Here is an 18,449-nt window from a genome sequence, read left to right as displayed (position 1 = left end):
GTTGCCGAGTACATATGTACATAATTCAGGTAGTTCAAAAATGGCAAAGTTAATACAACTAATGCTCGTGATCGGTGTAATAATTTGCAGAAGATTAATTCCATTCGTCATAAAAACAGCTGATACACTTAACTGATATTGTACTTATCTTAGGAAAGAAGCAAAAGAATTCAGAGATGCAGTTATTCACAAAAAAGTTATTCTGATTGGCGAGCAAGAGATTTGAACCACAGTGTCACTAATTTTCTTCATTTCATTAACAATTTCTTCTCAGTGGTTTCTGATCATCTTGGATCATGTTTCTATACAATTTCCTAGATATCTCAATTCTTACTAAAATATAGCTAACCCCCTGTTGCCACGAATATTTTATTTAATCCCAAGTAAGTCCATGAAATATTAGTTGCAACACCCTTAATCCCGCTGCCTGGCCGCAGAATCACTCTGATCCATAAAAATACTAAAGGAGGTTTACGGGCAGCATAAGACGTTTCAACCTACCGCACGATGACTGCCTGCACCGTGTCATAAATAAGTGAATTGTCCACGGGCACATGACTCGACCCTATCCGTGGCCGTTTCCCCTAGGCAGAACGAAGGGACGTCGAAACAGGTAAAAACGTCCCCGAACCTGCCTATGTATTTCATTCACTCGAACTCCTCGGCTGCATCACCTGGCGCGACCTTTATCTGGAATCTGGCTGGTTAACCCACTTTTGGGACCGTGACAGATCGGTCGAACCCGCGGGAAAGATTACCAGTTCTGAGCCTCTTGAGAATTTTAGAGTCGCTTCTTCTCGTTTCTTAATCGTGGATTAGGTGTGAAGGCATCTTGGACGCATTTTGGATGCGCTGCCTTTGATTAACGCTCGAAGAGGAGGCTTGGGATTCAGTTCAGGACTGTTATGTAAGGGGGACTGTGAGGCGTAGAGGGACCACTCGATGTAAGCTCGTTGCTGCGTTTATTTATTTTTTGGCCTCGGTAGTGGGGTGGATCTTAATTTTCTGCGATGCGAAGAAGAAACTTTCTTATTTAATTCCTTATCGAATTTCTTATATAATTTATTTATTATTCAATACTTTATTTAGTTCCTTATTTAATTTCTTATTCAATTTCTTATTTACTTTCTGGATATTGTTATCTCTACTAACTAGATAAATTTGGATTCTGTTGCAGATGATAGCAGGCGAGTATCTTCACATGAGACACAGCAACGCAGATTCGAAGATGCTGTTTGGGTACACTATTCCTGCTTGGCTATGGGGCGCCTATGAGAAGGTATATTTTTAAAAATATTCTCAGTCTACGAAGAAATAGATTAAGCTTGTGTACCTTTTCTCTTTGCTCTGACTTTTCATCGATGATCCTAAAACGATCCTAAAGAAACACCACGGAAATAGAAAAAACTTGTTACGAAGCTGCACAGGGGCTCTCTTCCCCTGCTGTTAACACCTTCCTGCCTCTTCCTTGCATCTGCCAGCAGAATTACGAAACGTTTTCACTGTCAATATTTGAAGCACACTTTTTATGGCGTTGAGAAAACATTTTTAAACTGTCGCTGCGTTCGCGGAGTTTGTGTTAAGTTGAAAGGTAAATGTTTTTGATATTGAATCTAGAATATAATTATGGAGAAAACATAGTACATCAATTATTCGAAAATATGAAATTAAAGAATTTGTCGATCGAGCAAGAGGGATAAACAGGAATTCAGATATAACAAGGAAAGAACATTAGCACAGCAAATTGAGGGATCAATGAAGGGGGGTCAGAGTATCAATTCAATTAGGATTAATTGTAGTACAGTACGCTGAAAAGGCATTTCTTTAGGATACAGTTACTTACTAGGTCATCGTTATACAAGCTTTAAACCGTGTAATTTGGTTCTTTTTGCAATTATTAATAGTACAGGGAAAGATAAAATTGTGTAATTAGAATATTCGTCACATTTTCGATGTTTCAGATTGGGATATTTGGTTTTGGAGCAGCTACTACTGTTTTAATCACTGATATCGCGAAGTATACAATCGGCCGTCTAAGACCTCACTTTATGAGCGTTTGTGTGCCTAACGTTAATTGCAGTCTGGCCGAGAATCATCACAGATACATCGAAAACTACGTCTGCACTGGGAATGTCCCATACAAAATGCTGAAGGAAGTCAGGTAAATATTTTTCAGACCATAGAACGACGAAAGACAACTGTTTCAGATTTGTTTAATGGACAAAAATGTTAGAACCTGTTGTATCATAAAATCCTGACGATTTCCCGAAATTATCCCAAGTAATTCGATGACTGTGAGAACTAAGACCCAGTAACAAATAAAACCTGCGCCCTACATCGTTAAACTAATCTACTCGAGTCGTTTGTCGTTGAAATTCCTGAATCGTGATGCCCAAAGGACAATACCCTTTTGCTATCTCAGATCACGAAACGTTGAATCGCGTGACTCTAATAATTGCAGACTCTGCCACAAAACGGGGAATGTGGAATTGGAGTTGATGGAAAGGGCACCCGTTAGGTTTTTCTTCGGTAATGAAATGTATAAATGAACTGTGAAAGTTGGTAAACTGCGCTTGAATCTTAGCAAATGCACTTGAAAAGAACTAGATACACAGATTCATGGAAGAGCCTGATATTGATCTGTGCTCTAAAGTTCAAGACTTTTAATACAAGCGCCTAAATTTTTAAGTATTCAGATATTTAGATGTCTCAAATGCTAAGGGGATTCAGGTGTTTAGAGCGATTTAAGTATCCAGAGACATTTAGGTACCTCGAGGCATTAAAGTATCAAGGGGGATCTGGGTACCCAGGGGGATGTAGAGGATTATAGGGATTCAGGTACCCAGGGAAATTTAGGTACTCAAGGGTTTCAGGTATCTAGGGGCTCAGGTACCAAGATGAATTCAGGTACCAATGGAATTTAGGTACCAAGAGGCTCAGGTACCAAAATGAATTCAGGTACCCAGGGACTCAGGTACCAATATGAATTCAGATACCCGGGGGAAATTCAGGTACCCAGGGGAAATTCAGGTACCCAGGGGAAATTCAGGCACCCAGGGGAATTCAGGTACCCAGGGGAATTCAGGTACCCAGGGGAATTCAGGTATCCAGGGGAATTCAGGTACCATTATGAATTCAGGTACCAAGCGGAATTCAGGTATCCAGGGGCGCAGGTACCAATATGAGTTCAGGTACCAAGGGGGATTCAGATACCCAGGGGAAATTCAGGTACCAAGGGGAATTCAGGTACCCGGGGGAATTCAGGTACCACAAGGAATTCAGGTACCCACGTGGATTCAGTTATCCACAATGAGTTAGGTACCTGATATCCTTCAGGGGGATTCAGTTACTCAGGCGACTCAAGTATTCATCTATTCAGTCATCCAGGAACTCTAGTCTTCACAGGACTCAAATCACTCAGATATCCATTTTCTCAATCGCTCTGTTACTCAGATATTCAGGTACCCAAGCACTTAGACGCTCAGCTCCAATACTCAATCCCTAAAATTCACGTCGAAACGAAGATCCTCCTGCATAATCCCTTCAACCCGCAAATGGCCACCGCGGTCCATTTTGTCAGTGGCATAATGCCATTCCAGGAGCCGTCTCGTTCGATTTGCCCTCGTCCCGCGGTAGCTCCTTAATCGCTCCTATCCTCGGGCGGATTCGATCGGGCAGACGTTATTTGCCTTGGCTTGCTTTATTCGCGAGGGAAGCTATTCGTCGATTTTTTTGCGAGGACGGTGGCTCGGTGGCCGGTTTCAGCGGATACGAGCAAAAAGGGCAGGCGGCGCGGCAGCAAATGACAATGAGGGAAGGCCGCGCTCGGTGGCGATTCGCATGAACGGAATTCGATTCGAATCAAGGAGCTCTCCCTTCGCAACGAAAACACTATTACACGGACGAATTGCCGTGGAACACGCCCTAGTCATTGTCACTGTGGCTACAATGCCTCAGTATTGAATCATTCGCATACACCAGGCCCCTTTCTACGCCGCCTCGTGCAGACGTTTCTCTCCTGATATTCTGTGAGCGATTTCAAACGATTTGCTTTTTAGTAATGGCTGCATAGGGTGTCCTGCTCGAAATCGAGTTTCTGTTTCGGCTTCTATGGCTGTTATTTCGGTGGTTTTCAGTGAAGGGAGCTTCTACTTGCTGTTTTAAAGAAATAGTATGAATTTGTTTTTCGAGATTCGCTCGTTAGGCTGTACAGAGTAACTTAACGCGAGGTTTTCATTGTAGAGGGTTTATTATAATGGAGCAACTTACTGTAATTGTGTATAATATCTTGTTTAATATTTATTGTCGATTGCCTGGCGATCGAAGAACGTAATTTTAGCTTCCGTTTGACATTATGAGAATCAACGAGGCGAGGATTATTTGCGATATGGTTTCAGAAGTACTTTTTCGATCGTCATGTATGATTGAGTTTGAAACTCTTGGGTGTTATCGCGTATGCACGACCTCGGTTGAAATTGCAACTTGTGAGTGATATTTGCATACATCATACGGGAAAAAGTGAATCAACGATTCTGTCTTCTTTCTTACAAACCTTAAAAACTTAAGAGTTTCTAAATTTTCAAATATTCCAGTTCTCAGATAGCTATTTCTATCTTCCAAATATTCCAGTTACAAATTTCCAAATATCTAAATACTCAAATTCTGAAATAAAATATTCAAATATTCAAATTTTCCAAGGAGGTAAAAAGTAACAAAATGAAATATTAGCAATCGAGTTTAAGGAGTTCTAAAGTCAGTCAGACGTCTTTCTTCATAAAGACATCAATCTGAATTCTACCATTTGTTTGCCACTTGGGTTTGGGAAATCGTGGATTCATCATCGACGAATTAATGACATGGTTCACGGGTTGTCTTTTTGCTGGGGAGTGTACTGGTGGCAAAAAGGAAGGACTCGGTCGGTAGCTCATTTAACATGCAACCACTCGGCCGTATCGCGGGTCATCCGCCCTTTGCGCGAGCAGGGACAGTTTTATGTATAGAATGATTTGAGGAATTGGACGATAAAGGCTCTCTCTTTCACAGAGAATTCATTCATACGTCCCACCCCCTGGTTTCTGGTTCAAAGAGGGGACTCGTAGAGCAGCCTTTCCCGATCTTCCGGACTCCCTGCGCTGCCACTGTCCATGACTCTCTTAATTAGAGCTTCTGTGAATCACTTCATTTCGTATCTGATAAGATTATGATTTTTAGAACTGGCACGTCGTGCATTTATTCACGCTGATTGTAGATAAGTCGAAGTCATTCGTGGTTTCTCCTGTGAGTAATAGACTCTTTAAAGAAAGGTGCGTGGAATTTCGAAGTCGTGGTACTTACTGAAATGTTAAAATATATCAAATATGTTTAATAAATGTGGGTTGAAGCTTGTATAAAGATTTAGTCAAGTATTACAGTTCATAGCTTGATAGTAATTTTTGTTTGTTTAGAAATTCACCAGGGTATTATTCTTTGTTTGACACCAATAAAGAGGAGTCAGTTCGTAAGTGAATCTTGATTCTTTTTGCATTTGTATCTGAATCTGCTCCCACATTTCTTGAAATCGTTTTAATGAGTCGCATCCTCAAAAACCTTAATGGATTCTGGGAAAATTGTGACTGTCTAGACATCTTTTATTCGACCTCAGGGCCCTTCGTTTTTATTGATACAAGAACACAGATATCCCTTAGTTTGTCAATGGCAACTGTTCAAGGGGGAGGGAAATATAAGACAGAAGTCTAAATGATATGTATGTGTAATGTTTACCAAATTATGGTCAAGCGAAAGTCCGATGTATTAATGCATTACTCGTTGCTTATCTGTTGTTATCGTGTTTCGTATACGCAACATGATAACGTCCAATAGCAGGTGGCATTGACGATGATAAATCAAGTAAACGAAAACTGTCCTTAGTTATCGATACCATTTGGAATTCAGTGTATTTGAACCAGTTATGAAACCTACATAATATATCTTTGATAACAGATTTTGTATTCTTTTCAAGTGAGTTTTAAATTTCAAATGATTGAAATTTGAATTTAAAAGTTTTCAAATCCTTTAAAAAGACAATTCTAATACAAAGAAATGTTATTCTTTAATAGATATTAGTTCTCTACAGTTTCTACGCCATATACACTACTGCTTATATAAGTATTCGAACAGTGTCACATGTTGAGAAAAATACATGTTTCTTTGTAGTACCTAATGTATATTCTTTACACTTATTTCGTATTTCTATTATATCTTAAAATTAAGTATATAATAATTATAGTATAACTGTATTCTTAGCAGTAATTAATAGTTAATCTAAGCAGTAAACATCGTCTGCTACCAATAAATCTGTAATTTCCCAAACTTCTGAAATCGCTCGAATACTTATGAGCACTACTGTAACTTCATTTCTGTCCAACCACAAGATTATATGCCCTCAAAAACCGTATCAAGGCCCAACCTGATTGAGACATTTCTCCTTCGAGTCTCCAGCAATTAATCGGAGCAAAGAAGATTACAATCGTATACAATATAAAATATTATTAAATAATATAAAGCCTCGCTAAGGGGGAGAGGATCGAAAGATAAATACAAGAAGGGTCGAGAAACCCGATCCAAGGCGTAGCTTTTTCGATGGCCAATTACTCTACCTGATGGAAGTCCTCGGGTCCGCTCTTCCTCTCGTATTTTTCTTTCCCTCCTCTCTCGTTCCTCTTTTTCTCGCGCTGGTAGATCGCTGGATCTTCCGCCGAATCTTTACGATCCACGCCTCGGGCTATATGCGTCCGTCGATTGTAATCGCCACGGTACACGCCCCGGAATTAATCGTGATAAAATTAATAGGGACCCATTACCGATCACATATGCATGGACGATGATAGTGTGTTACGCTCCCTGGGACGATAGAGGGGATAAAGAGAGAGATTTTTGTTAGGAACGATGAATGAGATTTATTTGACACCGCGCAATTTATAACATTGATCGTTTCAGATTATCCTTCCCCTCAGGACACTCGTCTTTCTCCGCCTACACCATGGTTTACCTCGCGGTAAGTTCCTCTTCTCTTTGCGCGAATTTATGGACGACTCTTTGCTCAGTATCCCAGAGTCAGATCTTATGGTAAAAGTGGGAAGAGCGCTGGGAGGAAAGCAACATTATTGCAGTCGCTGTCTTTAACCCTTTCAGGGCAGAATTTCTTCTTATTTTGGTAAAACAGAAAAACAATTTTTTTTCAAGATTTTTTTTAACGAACAAACTGTATGGTATATATTATTTTCAGACTTTTTGTATGTTTTTATTACATGTTCAAGTAGTCACATTTTTTTTCTTTTTAGAGAAGACTGGTTTTATTTATTCACATGAGAATTTGCATATTTGTGAGGGAATGTTTAGGGGTGTTTTTGTTTTAATTTTTCATGTTCTGATTAGTTTATGTGTGTTACTGTGTTTTTGAATTGGTGGTAAGATTAAGTTACAGTAGAAGGAAGTAATTACGTGATAGTAACAGTAGAAGTGAAGGAAGGAACGAAGGCTTGATGTGAATGAAAGGTTTTAGAGGGGCTGTATTAACGAGGTGTTAATTATTCTCTGTTTTAGCTTTATTTACAGTTAAGACTGACATGGAAGGGCAGCAAATTACTGCGACACTTCCTTCAACTCGTGTGCCTCCTAATGGCCTGGTTCACTGCGCTGTCACGTGTGTCTGATTATAAACATCATTGGAGCGATGTTCTGGCGGGCTCGACCCTTGGTACCATCGTGGCACTAGTCGTGGTGAGCATTATTCTCCTTAACTATCCTATTGTGCGACCATAAGTTGCACACGATCGTAAATATGAAATGTGTTGCACCCACTTTCCTTTGGCCGTGCCTAAAGCTGCGAATTAGAAGATTTATGCTACAGAATTGCGAATTCTGAGTTCTTGAGTTCTATTTTATGATAAGTGGAATGAGTAAATATTAAATGTCTCAACAATTTCCTTCCTGTAAGTGTAAGAGATAGGAAGAAGGAAGAGATTTTTCCATATTCCTCTTTCACCATGTTCTGCTTTTTATAAAATCACGGCTCGAGGATTCCATTGAGGTTCGAGTTTCCAGTTGCTTTCAAATACCAATTATAGTAATACCATCGAAAAGAAATCTCGCGAAGTCGCTACGCTTTCTCGCTTAACGATGTTTACCGTTTCACTTGCTTTATAAATAATGCAACAGAATCGAAAGCAGTCCAGCCTTCGTGAATTCGCTATCTCGATCAAACCTAGACATAAAACTCAGCACAGATCGAGTCATCAATTCCAGGCACATACAGCAAGCCTTCTGCAGAGAATATTCTCCACGCGTAGTATCTACAAAAAATGTCAGACTCCAAAAATGATTTTTCCAAACAATTTAACTTGTTCCTTAAAACGCAAAAAAAAAAAAGAAATTATTTCACTGGCTTTTATTTCTTGAAATTGACTAGTTTGTTATCTGAGTGGCTCATTTGTGTGTTCAAAAATTGACAAAATCTCCCTGAAACTTGGTAAATTGAATGTACTAGGTCATTTCATAAGTAATGCTGCCTTGTCTTTTATATTTATTCAAGATCTTAAGAGTCCTTCGTAGGAGAGCTTCAAAAATAACCTGATACAAGAAATGGCGATACGATGTAGTATTCAGCACAGCAGGTACTAATTATTTTGAAAAGAAAATACTTTTCGGAGGCATTATATATGAAACGACCTAGCGAATCTACGACAGTCTATGTCCTGTGTTACTCTCGAATGCAAATTGAAAGTCGCCACTGAGATATTTCTCAATTGTTCTCAGGCGAACTGCGTGGCAGACCTGTTCAAGGAGCGAAGGCATTACCCAATCGAAGAGAAGCACCGTGCAGGGGATTACGAAACGGGAGGCGGTACACAGGTGAATAATGGCACTCCTAATCGCAACTGTTGACCTAACGAGCTCGCTCTTCGCTTGCTGACCGCGCCCAGGCCGTGACTGTCTTCTAGTTGTCCCTGGGAAGCTAGCCTAATCTCGTGGAACAAAACGCTGGGGTCCTTGGATCGGTCTCAAAGGTGTCCTAGACCTTCACCAAAAACCTCTTTCACTCCGACAGCAAAACTGCCTTATGCTGGGAACGCTCAACAACAATTCCAGACGTTGTCAACGCCATCGTCGTCGCTCGTCATCGAGAGATCCCATTAATCCAACGCCTCCGTGACTTTCGATCGTCGATGATTCATTTCTTTCTCCTTAGAACCCCGCGATTGTTTGCGACGTCGAGGCTTCCTACAGCAGCATTTGTTCGGTGGAGGTTCTGTGGTCAGCCAAACGTTTGGTAGACACTGTTTCGATGGACGATTGGGGAGGAATTGCACGTGGCGAGGAGCGACGATTTCTTATCATTGCCTTAGCTTTTACCTTCTTGCGGGGAGAATGCGTGTTATTTTGTATTTCGTCCACATTGTTCGCAGATACTTGGTAGGGCAAGGGCACCGTGAAAGGGGGTGAATAGAAACCTAAGGGTGAGAAGAGACAGTGGATACTATTAAAATAGAATTTAAATAGCATTTACTATCACTAGTACTGCTAGTAATACTGTTTAAATAGTATTAATACTATTAAATAGTATTTAACGTCACCTAGACTTATCTTTCCAGCCACCCCACTATCTCTATTCACCCCACTTTATGCTACCAATTACTCTGTGTTGATCAATTACTCTATCTCCCCTTTTATTTTCACACATGCCAAGATATACCACTATTAAAGTAAAAAGATTTGATTTTGAAACTACTACATATCCAGTTCTATGTGAAAATAAAAGGGGGGAGGGCAGAGTAATCAGTCAGCACGCAGTAATTAGCACCCTTCTCCTATGTCTGACTTTCTTATTTTATATGTTAGTGGGGACAGTGATTTCTTTTATCGGTTCGCAAGATATTTAGGGGAATTGAAGCTTGTATAGGGTGGTTTATTTTAGCGATGCATCGGGGTATTGTATAAGCAAAACCGTGTTTGTAATTTTCGTTGGGGATATATTTATTTCTTGTTGAGCATTATTTATTTATAAGCTGAGGCGAGATTTTTTCTAAAAAGTACTGCAAACGCGGTATCGACTTATTCTTGTACTATAATTAGGGATACTCCTACTGGTGCTTGGTGCTCTTCATCTTTCTATCACGTTGAAATTGTTTTATTGGGAACGTATACGTGGATACTTGGGGAGGAACGATTTTGCCTTAACGATTTTGAAAGTTCTGGTAACTTCACTGGTTCTCAAATGAGCAGAGAAAAGGAAGCCTCTTTAATCATTGACGCAACAAATTTTACTTATCTTTAGTTAATTTTAGTTATCTTGTTAAAGGCCAGTAGTGGGCCAAGATCTGTAGAGTGTTCGACGAGTAGAGGGAAAGTTTGAGGCTCATTCTGCAGGAAAAAATGAAAGAAAAATCAGGAACGGCGAAGTTAACGATCGCTGTACCGTTTTCTAGTAATTAACGTTTTAAACGTTCTGCTGGAAAGCGCCTGAGGCTTGGCAATCCGCCTGTCATCCTGTTCAGTGGGTCAGTAGGTGAGCACGCCCTTTGTCAGAAAACATTGAACGTCCTGGAGTCAGAGAATTGAGCGAGGTAAGGTCCCTTTAATTTCCTGTGTTTGCAAAAACTGAAGTTTGATGGACATATTATTTGTGTCCCTCTTTTTATGGTACACTCAGTCGTAGAAATCTGCACAGGTCTTTGGTCTTTGTGCTCTTTGTGATGCTTCAGGAAATGCAACAGTGTCTTCCATGACACTATCATTTATTTTTATTAGCGTCTTGTTAAAAATGACTTAATCTACTGTGATTTCGTACGATAAAATATTCTTAATTTTAATTGTTAGATAATTTAGTATCTATATTATTATCGAAGCTTGTGTATTTTCTATGATATTACAAATTTATGGAGTGTATATACATATAGAAACAGATTTTGTAAACTTTAATACATCTATATCATTGTATAGACTTAGCGATATCCTATATTAAGTAGTGTTCTTTTAATATATGAAATCTAATCCTTAGGACATTGAAAGTTTCATACTTCCTGTAAGATTACAATTTTCAGAGTATCTCTAGATTTTAGCGACTGATTGTACATACCAAAACTTTTAAATTCTTGAAAAAATGATTGCAAAAATATTGCTAATTACTGTCTCAGGTATTCAATGGTTTTTGTAACAATAACTATACTTTTCCTCACTGATAAAGTAAGGATAGACGGATTGTCAAGGCCCAGACGAACCCTCCTCCATTTTCGACCACTAAAAAGACATAAATATCCCTTAAATTTTCTCCACTGATCAAAAGTCCCACAGAAATGATCGAAAGAAGCAAAGTTATCGAAGTTTGAGAACAAGTGATACTTGAACAAGAAGGTTTCCCCTCTGTATAAGCATTCAATTATACAGTATTGAATATATCGAGACGTTGCATCATGCGTTGCTTGCTGGACAACATAACACAATTAATGAATTAAGTATACAAATTTCTTAAGAACTCTGGGGGTGGAGTAATTTGCTCATCTACTGGGTACATATGCACAATATTATCCTAAGAGTAATTAGAAGAACATTGAGAGAAAAAAGAGATCTCCTGCGGGACTGAGATTCATCCTTGAATCTCGTGCCGCGTAACGAGCAATGTAACTGTTGATAAGGAGTTTCCTACCGCAATAAGAATTTGATGGTTCGAGAGAACGTACTATAATTAACAAAGTATTACGTCGTTATTTAAGCAACTAGTAAGTTCTATGAAAATGAATAATTTAATCTAATTGAATTTCTAACTAGATTGTAATGCCATTTCGAAACGTGTATATTTCTAGATTACGAAAGTATATAAATTATATATACATACATAGATTCTTATATCTAGGCACGTTTATTGGACAGAAGTTAATCGTCCTTCTCAATTGATTTTCTATTAAACTTTTTACATAATTAGCCAGGGCTAACGAGGTACATCCGCCTTGAGACTAAATCCTACTTCGATAGTATAGTATCTTTATTATAATAACTGTATGTATGGTTATACATACGAATGGTGCTTGAAATGTTTCTAAAACATACGACAGTGCTGTATTGTTAACTGGAAGTATTGCGTACCTGTACACCGTTGATAGGTAAAAAAACACTGTGTACGTTTACATGTTAAGATAGATATCTTTATTTATTTTATAAAGACTATATCGTATATTCGATTCGCTCGCGAAGGGTGCCTAATTGTAAGAGAGACCATTAAGTGTTTCTTTCACTTATCCCAGTTTAAATATACATACTATGAAAGTTGACAGGATTTTTTACGTCAAACATTCCCAGCTCATTAAGGAAATTATATAGTAGACGTTTCGGACTCGTAGATTATAGAGTTTCAAATTTATACTCGAATCGAGACGATATATATTCTTTTTTTGTATCAAGTTGAACTCGTACAATTTTCTGGATCGAATACCCTGAGGGTTTTTTTTAAATGTAATGTCAATCTGTTATTATTTAGAATAGAGTATGCTTATTAAAGCGATTTCCTTGTTACTTGCATGAAGGATTAATTTTATGGCTGCGTTTTATATGAAGCAGACTGTGTACATCAATTTTTATTAACTGTTATTCTTTTCTCTGCTTCTATTTTGGAATATTTGATTGGTATCGAATATATGAGCATATATTTTTTTTAATTTATGGATATATAATATCTGAAGATAGTGAATTTGATAATAAACTGATATTTTCGATGGAAACGATATAATTTAATTGAGAAAATGAATTTATTTAATGAAAATAGAAGTCCTTGAAGTTTATCAGAAGTTTTAATAACATGTTATAGTGTACGTTAATTATACTTATACTATTGTATTGTATATTAATTATATTTATATTATAGTTCACTTGTCATTTTTACTACACTATTTTCTTCTTTAAAAATGATTGTCAGTAAACTGGCAATATGTTTTTTTATATGATATTGTAAGAAATATAATTGTAAAAAAATTGTTTACAACGTCACGAGACGGTCATACCTAATACATTATTTATTCTTACGATAATTATTAAATTGCACGTTATAACTGATTATATTCTAGTTTGTTATTTTAATAACACCGTCGTTTATATTATAATGCTTTGCATTTACTGACACAAGAAAGTTCAAACACATTTCTCATACTCATATGTTTCGAAAGATAATTTGAGAGAGGAGTATCTACGCTGATTTCGTTCTCCATTTCGTAACAATAATAAATAATGACGAGCCCTTTCAATGCTGACCTGGCAATTCATTATGTATTCGGTGATATAACGCAGGAATATGAGTATACTTTTATAAATGTGGTCACTGGCCGCTGCTTAATCGGTGTCAGACAGTGGCGCATCTGATCTTTCTTCGTTAAGGCCTCCTTATGTTTCCAGGAGGAGACTTTCGATCAAATCTGTTCGTACCACCATTAATAATATTGATAAATCTTCAGTTATAAATGGAACTCTGTTATCTTACGTACGTGGAAATGCTAATGACAACGTCGAAAGTAAACATGTACTGCGACCATTATGCGATGCAAAGATTAGTGTACTTGGAACTCTCTTGTATACGAAAACTTGAAATAAAATTTCTGTATGAGTATTATACTATCGATAATTCTGAGTGTCTTATGTTTATTTGAAAGAAATTAGGTTTGGAATAACAGACATTTAGAGCATAGTGTATTAATTATATTCTTCGCGGTGCTTCCATTCACTTTTAATCGCTGAAAATTAGAGCAAGTTCGAATTTGGAGTGGCTTGTTGACCTGGTATTTGAGCTAGTTAAAAAAATGATGCGAGTTTTGGAGTGCTCTTAGGAGATCCATAAACAGTGAATCTGCCGCTGTAGCGAACCACTGGGTCAAGAAGCTTGACCCAACAGAAAGAGAGGTCAACTGTGCTCTTTTGTACGAACACCTCAGATTTTTGTGAACAGCTTTGTCACACTTCGTTAGAAATATTGGTACTGAAAGTAATTGTAGAATATTGAAACAATTTAGAGCATAAAAATGTAAGTATAATATGAAATTGACTCTCATTTAATGTAAAACCTCGTACATGTTGTTACCTTTGCATGTACTGCTTTCAATGCTTAATACTGTGTTTGTCTAACGAGCATTATAAAAGAAATAATATCGTAACTAACATAAAAACTGTTTAAATTTCAGAACGAATTAACATCACTCCAAACGGCAGTGGTATCTTACAATGCAATCGAAAGAAATGCAGATAATTGCCTTTAAGTGGTCTCCAACTACTGTCAATTATTCCTAATTAATTATTTTATTGCATGTATGATGCCTAATTTTGATTTATAACTTATACTATATAATAAATAACGCACATATTCTATTTAGAAGCTTATTAAAATATTCTACAGGACAGAAGAACTCAGCAATTTGATCATATGTTAAATATGCTCGTCTAATTACGAAATCTAGGATTCCTTTATCTTGTCTACATCAAATTAGCTATCTCTATGTCATAAATTGCTGCTACGTTTATTATTTTATTGGAAATGTCAACTTATTGTAAAGCAAACGGTTCGTCCCCCCTGGCTGAGAAGGTATAAATACGACTGAGGGAGCGCGCTTTCGTCAGTCGCGCCCGAGACTTCGCAGGGTGCGGATCGCTCTAGAGGCCTTCGAGGGCTTTCTGGAATGGCCTCACCTAAGTCAGGAGCCCTGATCGGTAGCTACGGGACATGGACACATGGACGATCTTGCTGGCAGTGATGAAGATAATTTATACTTTTCTCTTGTAGATATTATTGTTATATAAAAATAAAGTGTACTTTGTAATTTCAGATCTCCTCTTGTCTTTTTTCTTCACTTTTTCCCTATCACTGCTCCCTTTACTTCACTCCTAAAGCATGCCAACACATTCCCACTTCGTAATCCCTTCCCTAGTACTTGCTTAGTACTTTCTTAGCACATCCTTGCTCCCATTACATGTATCCTTCATCCCCTAACACATTTCTAATCCTTCTCTTCATGTTTCTTCATTCCCCTGTCTTTGCCTGCTCAATCCTTACCATTCCTAATTTCCTACCTCGCAAAACACTTGTACTCCTGTACCAAATTTTCCCGATTTATCAATTTTTGAGAGACAGAATTATACCAGTGGCGTCATCTAGCGCCCATGACCAGGAACTACAATAAGAAATTAAATTTTTAATACCTGCCGCTACATCTAGATGCCGCCACTTGTCAATTCCCAAAATGCTCCACACGAAAATGGGAATTGACAGGTGGCGCCCTCTACCTGTAGCGGCAGGTACTAAAATTAGAACTGAAAGTTTTAGTTCCGGCCGCTACAGGTAGATGGCGCCACTTGTCAATTCCGAAAATGCTCCTCCCGAAAATAGGAATTGGCAGGTGGCGCCATCTACCTGTAGCGGCAAGTACTAAAATTAGAAATTATATTTTTAGTTCGAGCCGCTACAGGTAGATGGCGCCACTTGTCAATTCCCATTTTCGCGAGGAGCATTTTAGGAATTGACAGGTGGCGCCATCTACATGTAGCGGCAGGGACTAAAAATAAAATTTCTAATTTTAGTACCTGCCGCTACAACTAGATGGCGCCACTTGCCAATTCCCACTTTCGCGAGGAGCATTTTCGGAATTGACAAGTGGCGCCATCTACCTGTAGCGGCAGGAACTAAAAAATAAAATTTCTAATTTTAGTACCTGCCGCTACAACTAGATGGCGCCACTTGCCAATTCCCATTTTCGCGAGGAGCATTTTCGGAATTGACAAGTGGCGCCATCTACCTGTAGCGGCAGGAGCTAAAAATAAAATTTCTTATTTTAGTTCTAACTTTTGTCGGTTGACGGCGCCACTTGTCAATTCTCATTTTCTAGGGGTGCTATTTTTGAAATTTTTGGGAATTGACATGTGGCACCATCTAGTGGTGAAGACCATGAACTAAAAGTATCAGTTCTTGATTTAATGTCTGGTCTTTGCCGCTAGATGGCACCTTTTGTAATGTCCGCGTGGGGCAATATGGGAATTTTCATATTGCGGCAACTGGTAGCGATGTTCATGACCTAAAATAACAAGATGATCTCTGTAGTTCCCGGTCTCCACTGCGAGATGGCGTCACTTGTATATACCTATGTTCGAGTCTTGGGAAAGGAAGCAATTTCGGAATATACAAGTGGCGTCATCTAGCGTCAAAGACCTGGAACTAAAACTTTAATTTTTTGTTTTAGTTCATAGTTTCTACCGTAAGATGGTATCTCCAGTATTGTTTGGTGAAGTAAGTTGCCTAAACTTGTTAAATGTTTTTTTTTAGGGATAAATAATCAATTTTTATTACTCTCTAACATAAAGAATTGGCAAGAGTAAAGGGATAAGGGTAAAGGTTATGAAAGATAAACGAATCAGACGATCTTCAAAATAATTTATTAAAAATGTCGCGTACTCGATATTCGAGTCGATAATCAATAATGGTATAATTAGTAACTATACGCACGTTGTGTGAGCATGTCTCCGGAGGTTCTCTTCATTATTCTCTTGTACGGTTGGCTGTGATTTATTCGCCACTTGTTCATATCAAACATCCCCATAAAACAGTCCGTTAAGTCGAACGACACGAGCTCATTATCTTGTATGTAAATCAATCGCGCAATCAACGGCGAACATTACATTATACAGGAACAGGGAATTTTATAGGAAAATTTCAGAGCGTACGAACCGTGAAATGTGTCGTTATTGAACCGATTGACCTCACATCGCGTCTCTCATCGTTGTAGAAGTGACGTGTAGGCGAGTTTCATGATCGAGATTATCAATTTCCTATTTTTCTCTGTGCATCGGCGTCAACGCGTGTCGTTGACCTGGCAGGACATGTCCACAACCATGTTGTGTACGCTTTAGCATGGAGTATCTGTATGCGTGGGTGTGTGTACTGTGTTATTGTCCTGTTCTTGACCTCTAGCTCGCCGTAAATCAAATTATGGGGTCGAGTCGTAAATAAGTTCCGATGCAGATAGGATCTAGTTGTCTAATTCCGAGAATCTTACGCAAGAAGAATTAACAAGTTGCAAGATGGCAAAGACCTGTTAATAACGACGGGGAATATATTTTAGATTTCAGTCTGATGCTACACATTTTATCAATAAATTTCATTTAAGAAAGAAAAACAGAACTTATTTGTGACTCACTCCAGCGTTTCCTCTGCCGAGGAAATCCAAACGAGATTGCTTCTTCGGGACAGCTGGTGTCAGGAATCGAGAAAATCGGTGCTTTGAGCTACAGTATTTCCTCGTTACAGCCTCCTTACATTCGTTATGGTTTGGAATCAATTAGAGTAGAAGAGTCGGAAGTCAGTGAGCAGTGAGTCAATACCGAGGAGACACTGTATAGGAGTGTTTCTCTTTTTTATAATCTTCTTGCATCGTGCAGTGATTAAAGCTGCTCAAGAAATGACTAAAATGATTTATGAACGTCTGACTTGTGTCTTGGAAAAATGAAGTGAACGGCCCTTCGAATCGAGGAAGCAGTCGGCAATATCGCGTACTTCTACTTAAACTATTGCAATGGAAACAGATTGAAAGAAAAACAAAACCACGTATACAAAATAAAGTCTAAATAAGCACAAGACAGAGTCAGTTTAACAAGGATCGACGTTAACACAATACTTACTTCTCGTTAAAAAGGCAATGCAGTTTACCGACTGCTGGAGAACGATCTCCAATTTCGCTGAGGAATGACGACGATAGGAGAAAGCGATACTTAATTGCTTATTTGTTATGTTAATCGTTTGTAACGTTAATTATTGCGAAGCGCCGAAGCGTTCGAGACAATAAGCGTTTTCGGCAGTCTTCGGAACGAGTTCGGAACTTGGAAAAGTTCTGTGCGAATTGATAAAACAGGCCTGTTCACTCGGCGCTGACTGCTTTATCGACTGTGACTTCGTGGATAAAGCAGGGCATGGTAAAGAAGTTTCCTCTGATCGACTGCGTGCTATTTTATCGACTATCGATATGGTTTACGAAATGAGAAAGAAGGTAAGTCCAATGGATTTAAAATTATATGTACAGGGTGTCCTAAAAAATTGTCTAAACACTTTGCAGCCTCTGACTAGTGGTGGACACTAAAGTGGGCACAATTATACACCAAAACTGTAACAAAACACAAGCTACAAAAGTGTCTATACGTATTTCTAGGGTCCTCTACATTTCTGATCAAAGCTAGAGTCCCTCGAAAGGAACCGCATCCTCCCACGCGTCGCAATTCCGAAAATACAGTCTAAGGAACTTGCTACCGTCTGCCTTTCCTCATGTCTCTCTCTAAATCTTTTTCTTTAAATACAAGGAGTGCTCTCCCCTCATGAACAGGCCTGAAATAAATGTTACACGAGTCAGTCGATGAATCCTGAACTCCCTACTTATAAATATTTCTCTCTACTTCGGTTT

At 38.5% G+C, this 18,449-nt stretch overlaps 1 protein-coding gene across 4 annotated transcripts in view; it reads left to right on the top strand.

Annotated features, from left to right (window-relative positions):
* Positions 1–14,827, top strand: part of LOC143184537 (putative phosphatidate phosphatase) — a 32,045-nt gene extending 17,218 nt beyond the window's left edge. The window contains exons 3-8 of one of the 4 annotated variants that reach the window (XM_076386852.1): positions 1,178–1,279; positions 1,962–2,161; positions 6,976–7,033; positions 7,582–7,758; positions 8,794–8,889; positions 14,565–14,827. In XM_076386852.1, the coding sequence (XP_076242967.1) occupies positions 1,178–1,279; positions 1,962–2,161; positions 6,976–7,033; positions 7,582–7,758; positions 8,794–8,889; positions 14,565–14,609 (678 nt within the window). In that variant the 3' untranslated portion in view covers positions 14,610–14,827. Of the gene's footprint in view, positions 1–1,177; positions 1,280–1,961; positions 2,162–6,975; positions 7,034–7,581; positions 7,759–8,793; positions 8,890–8,960; positions 9,079–14,195; positions 14,538–14,564 lie in introns of those variants that run through there. The other 3 variants (XM_076386854.1, XM_076386851.1, XM_076386853.1) reach the window with 3 other exon arrangements.
* The last annotated feature ends 3,622 nt before the right edge of the window (positions 14,828–18,449 follow it).

Source organism: Calliopsis andreniformis, chromosome 10 (assembly GCF_051401765.1).
Source record: "Calliopsis andreniformis isolate RMS-2024a chromosome 10, iyCalAndr_principal, whole genome shotgun sequence".
NCBI lineage: Eukaryota > Metazoa > Arthropoda > Insecta > Hymenoptera > Andrenidae > Calliopsis > Calliopsis andreniformis.
The sequence above is the reverse complement of the archived record's forward strand: the minus strand, read 5'-3'. Positions and strand labels throughout refer to the sequence as shown.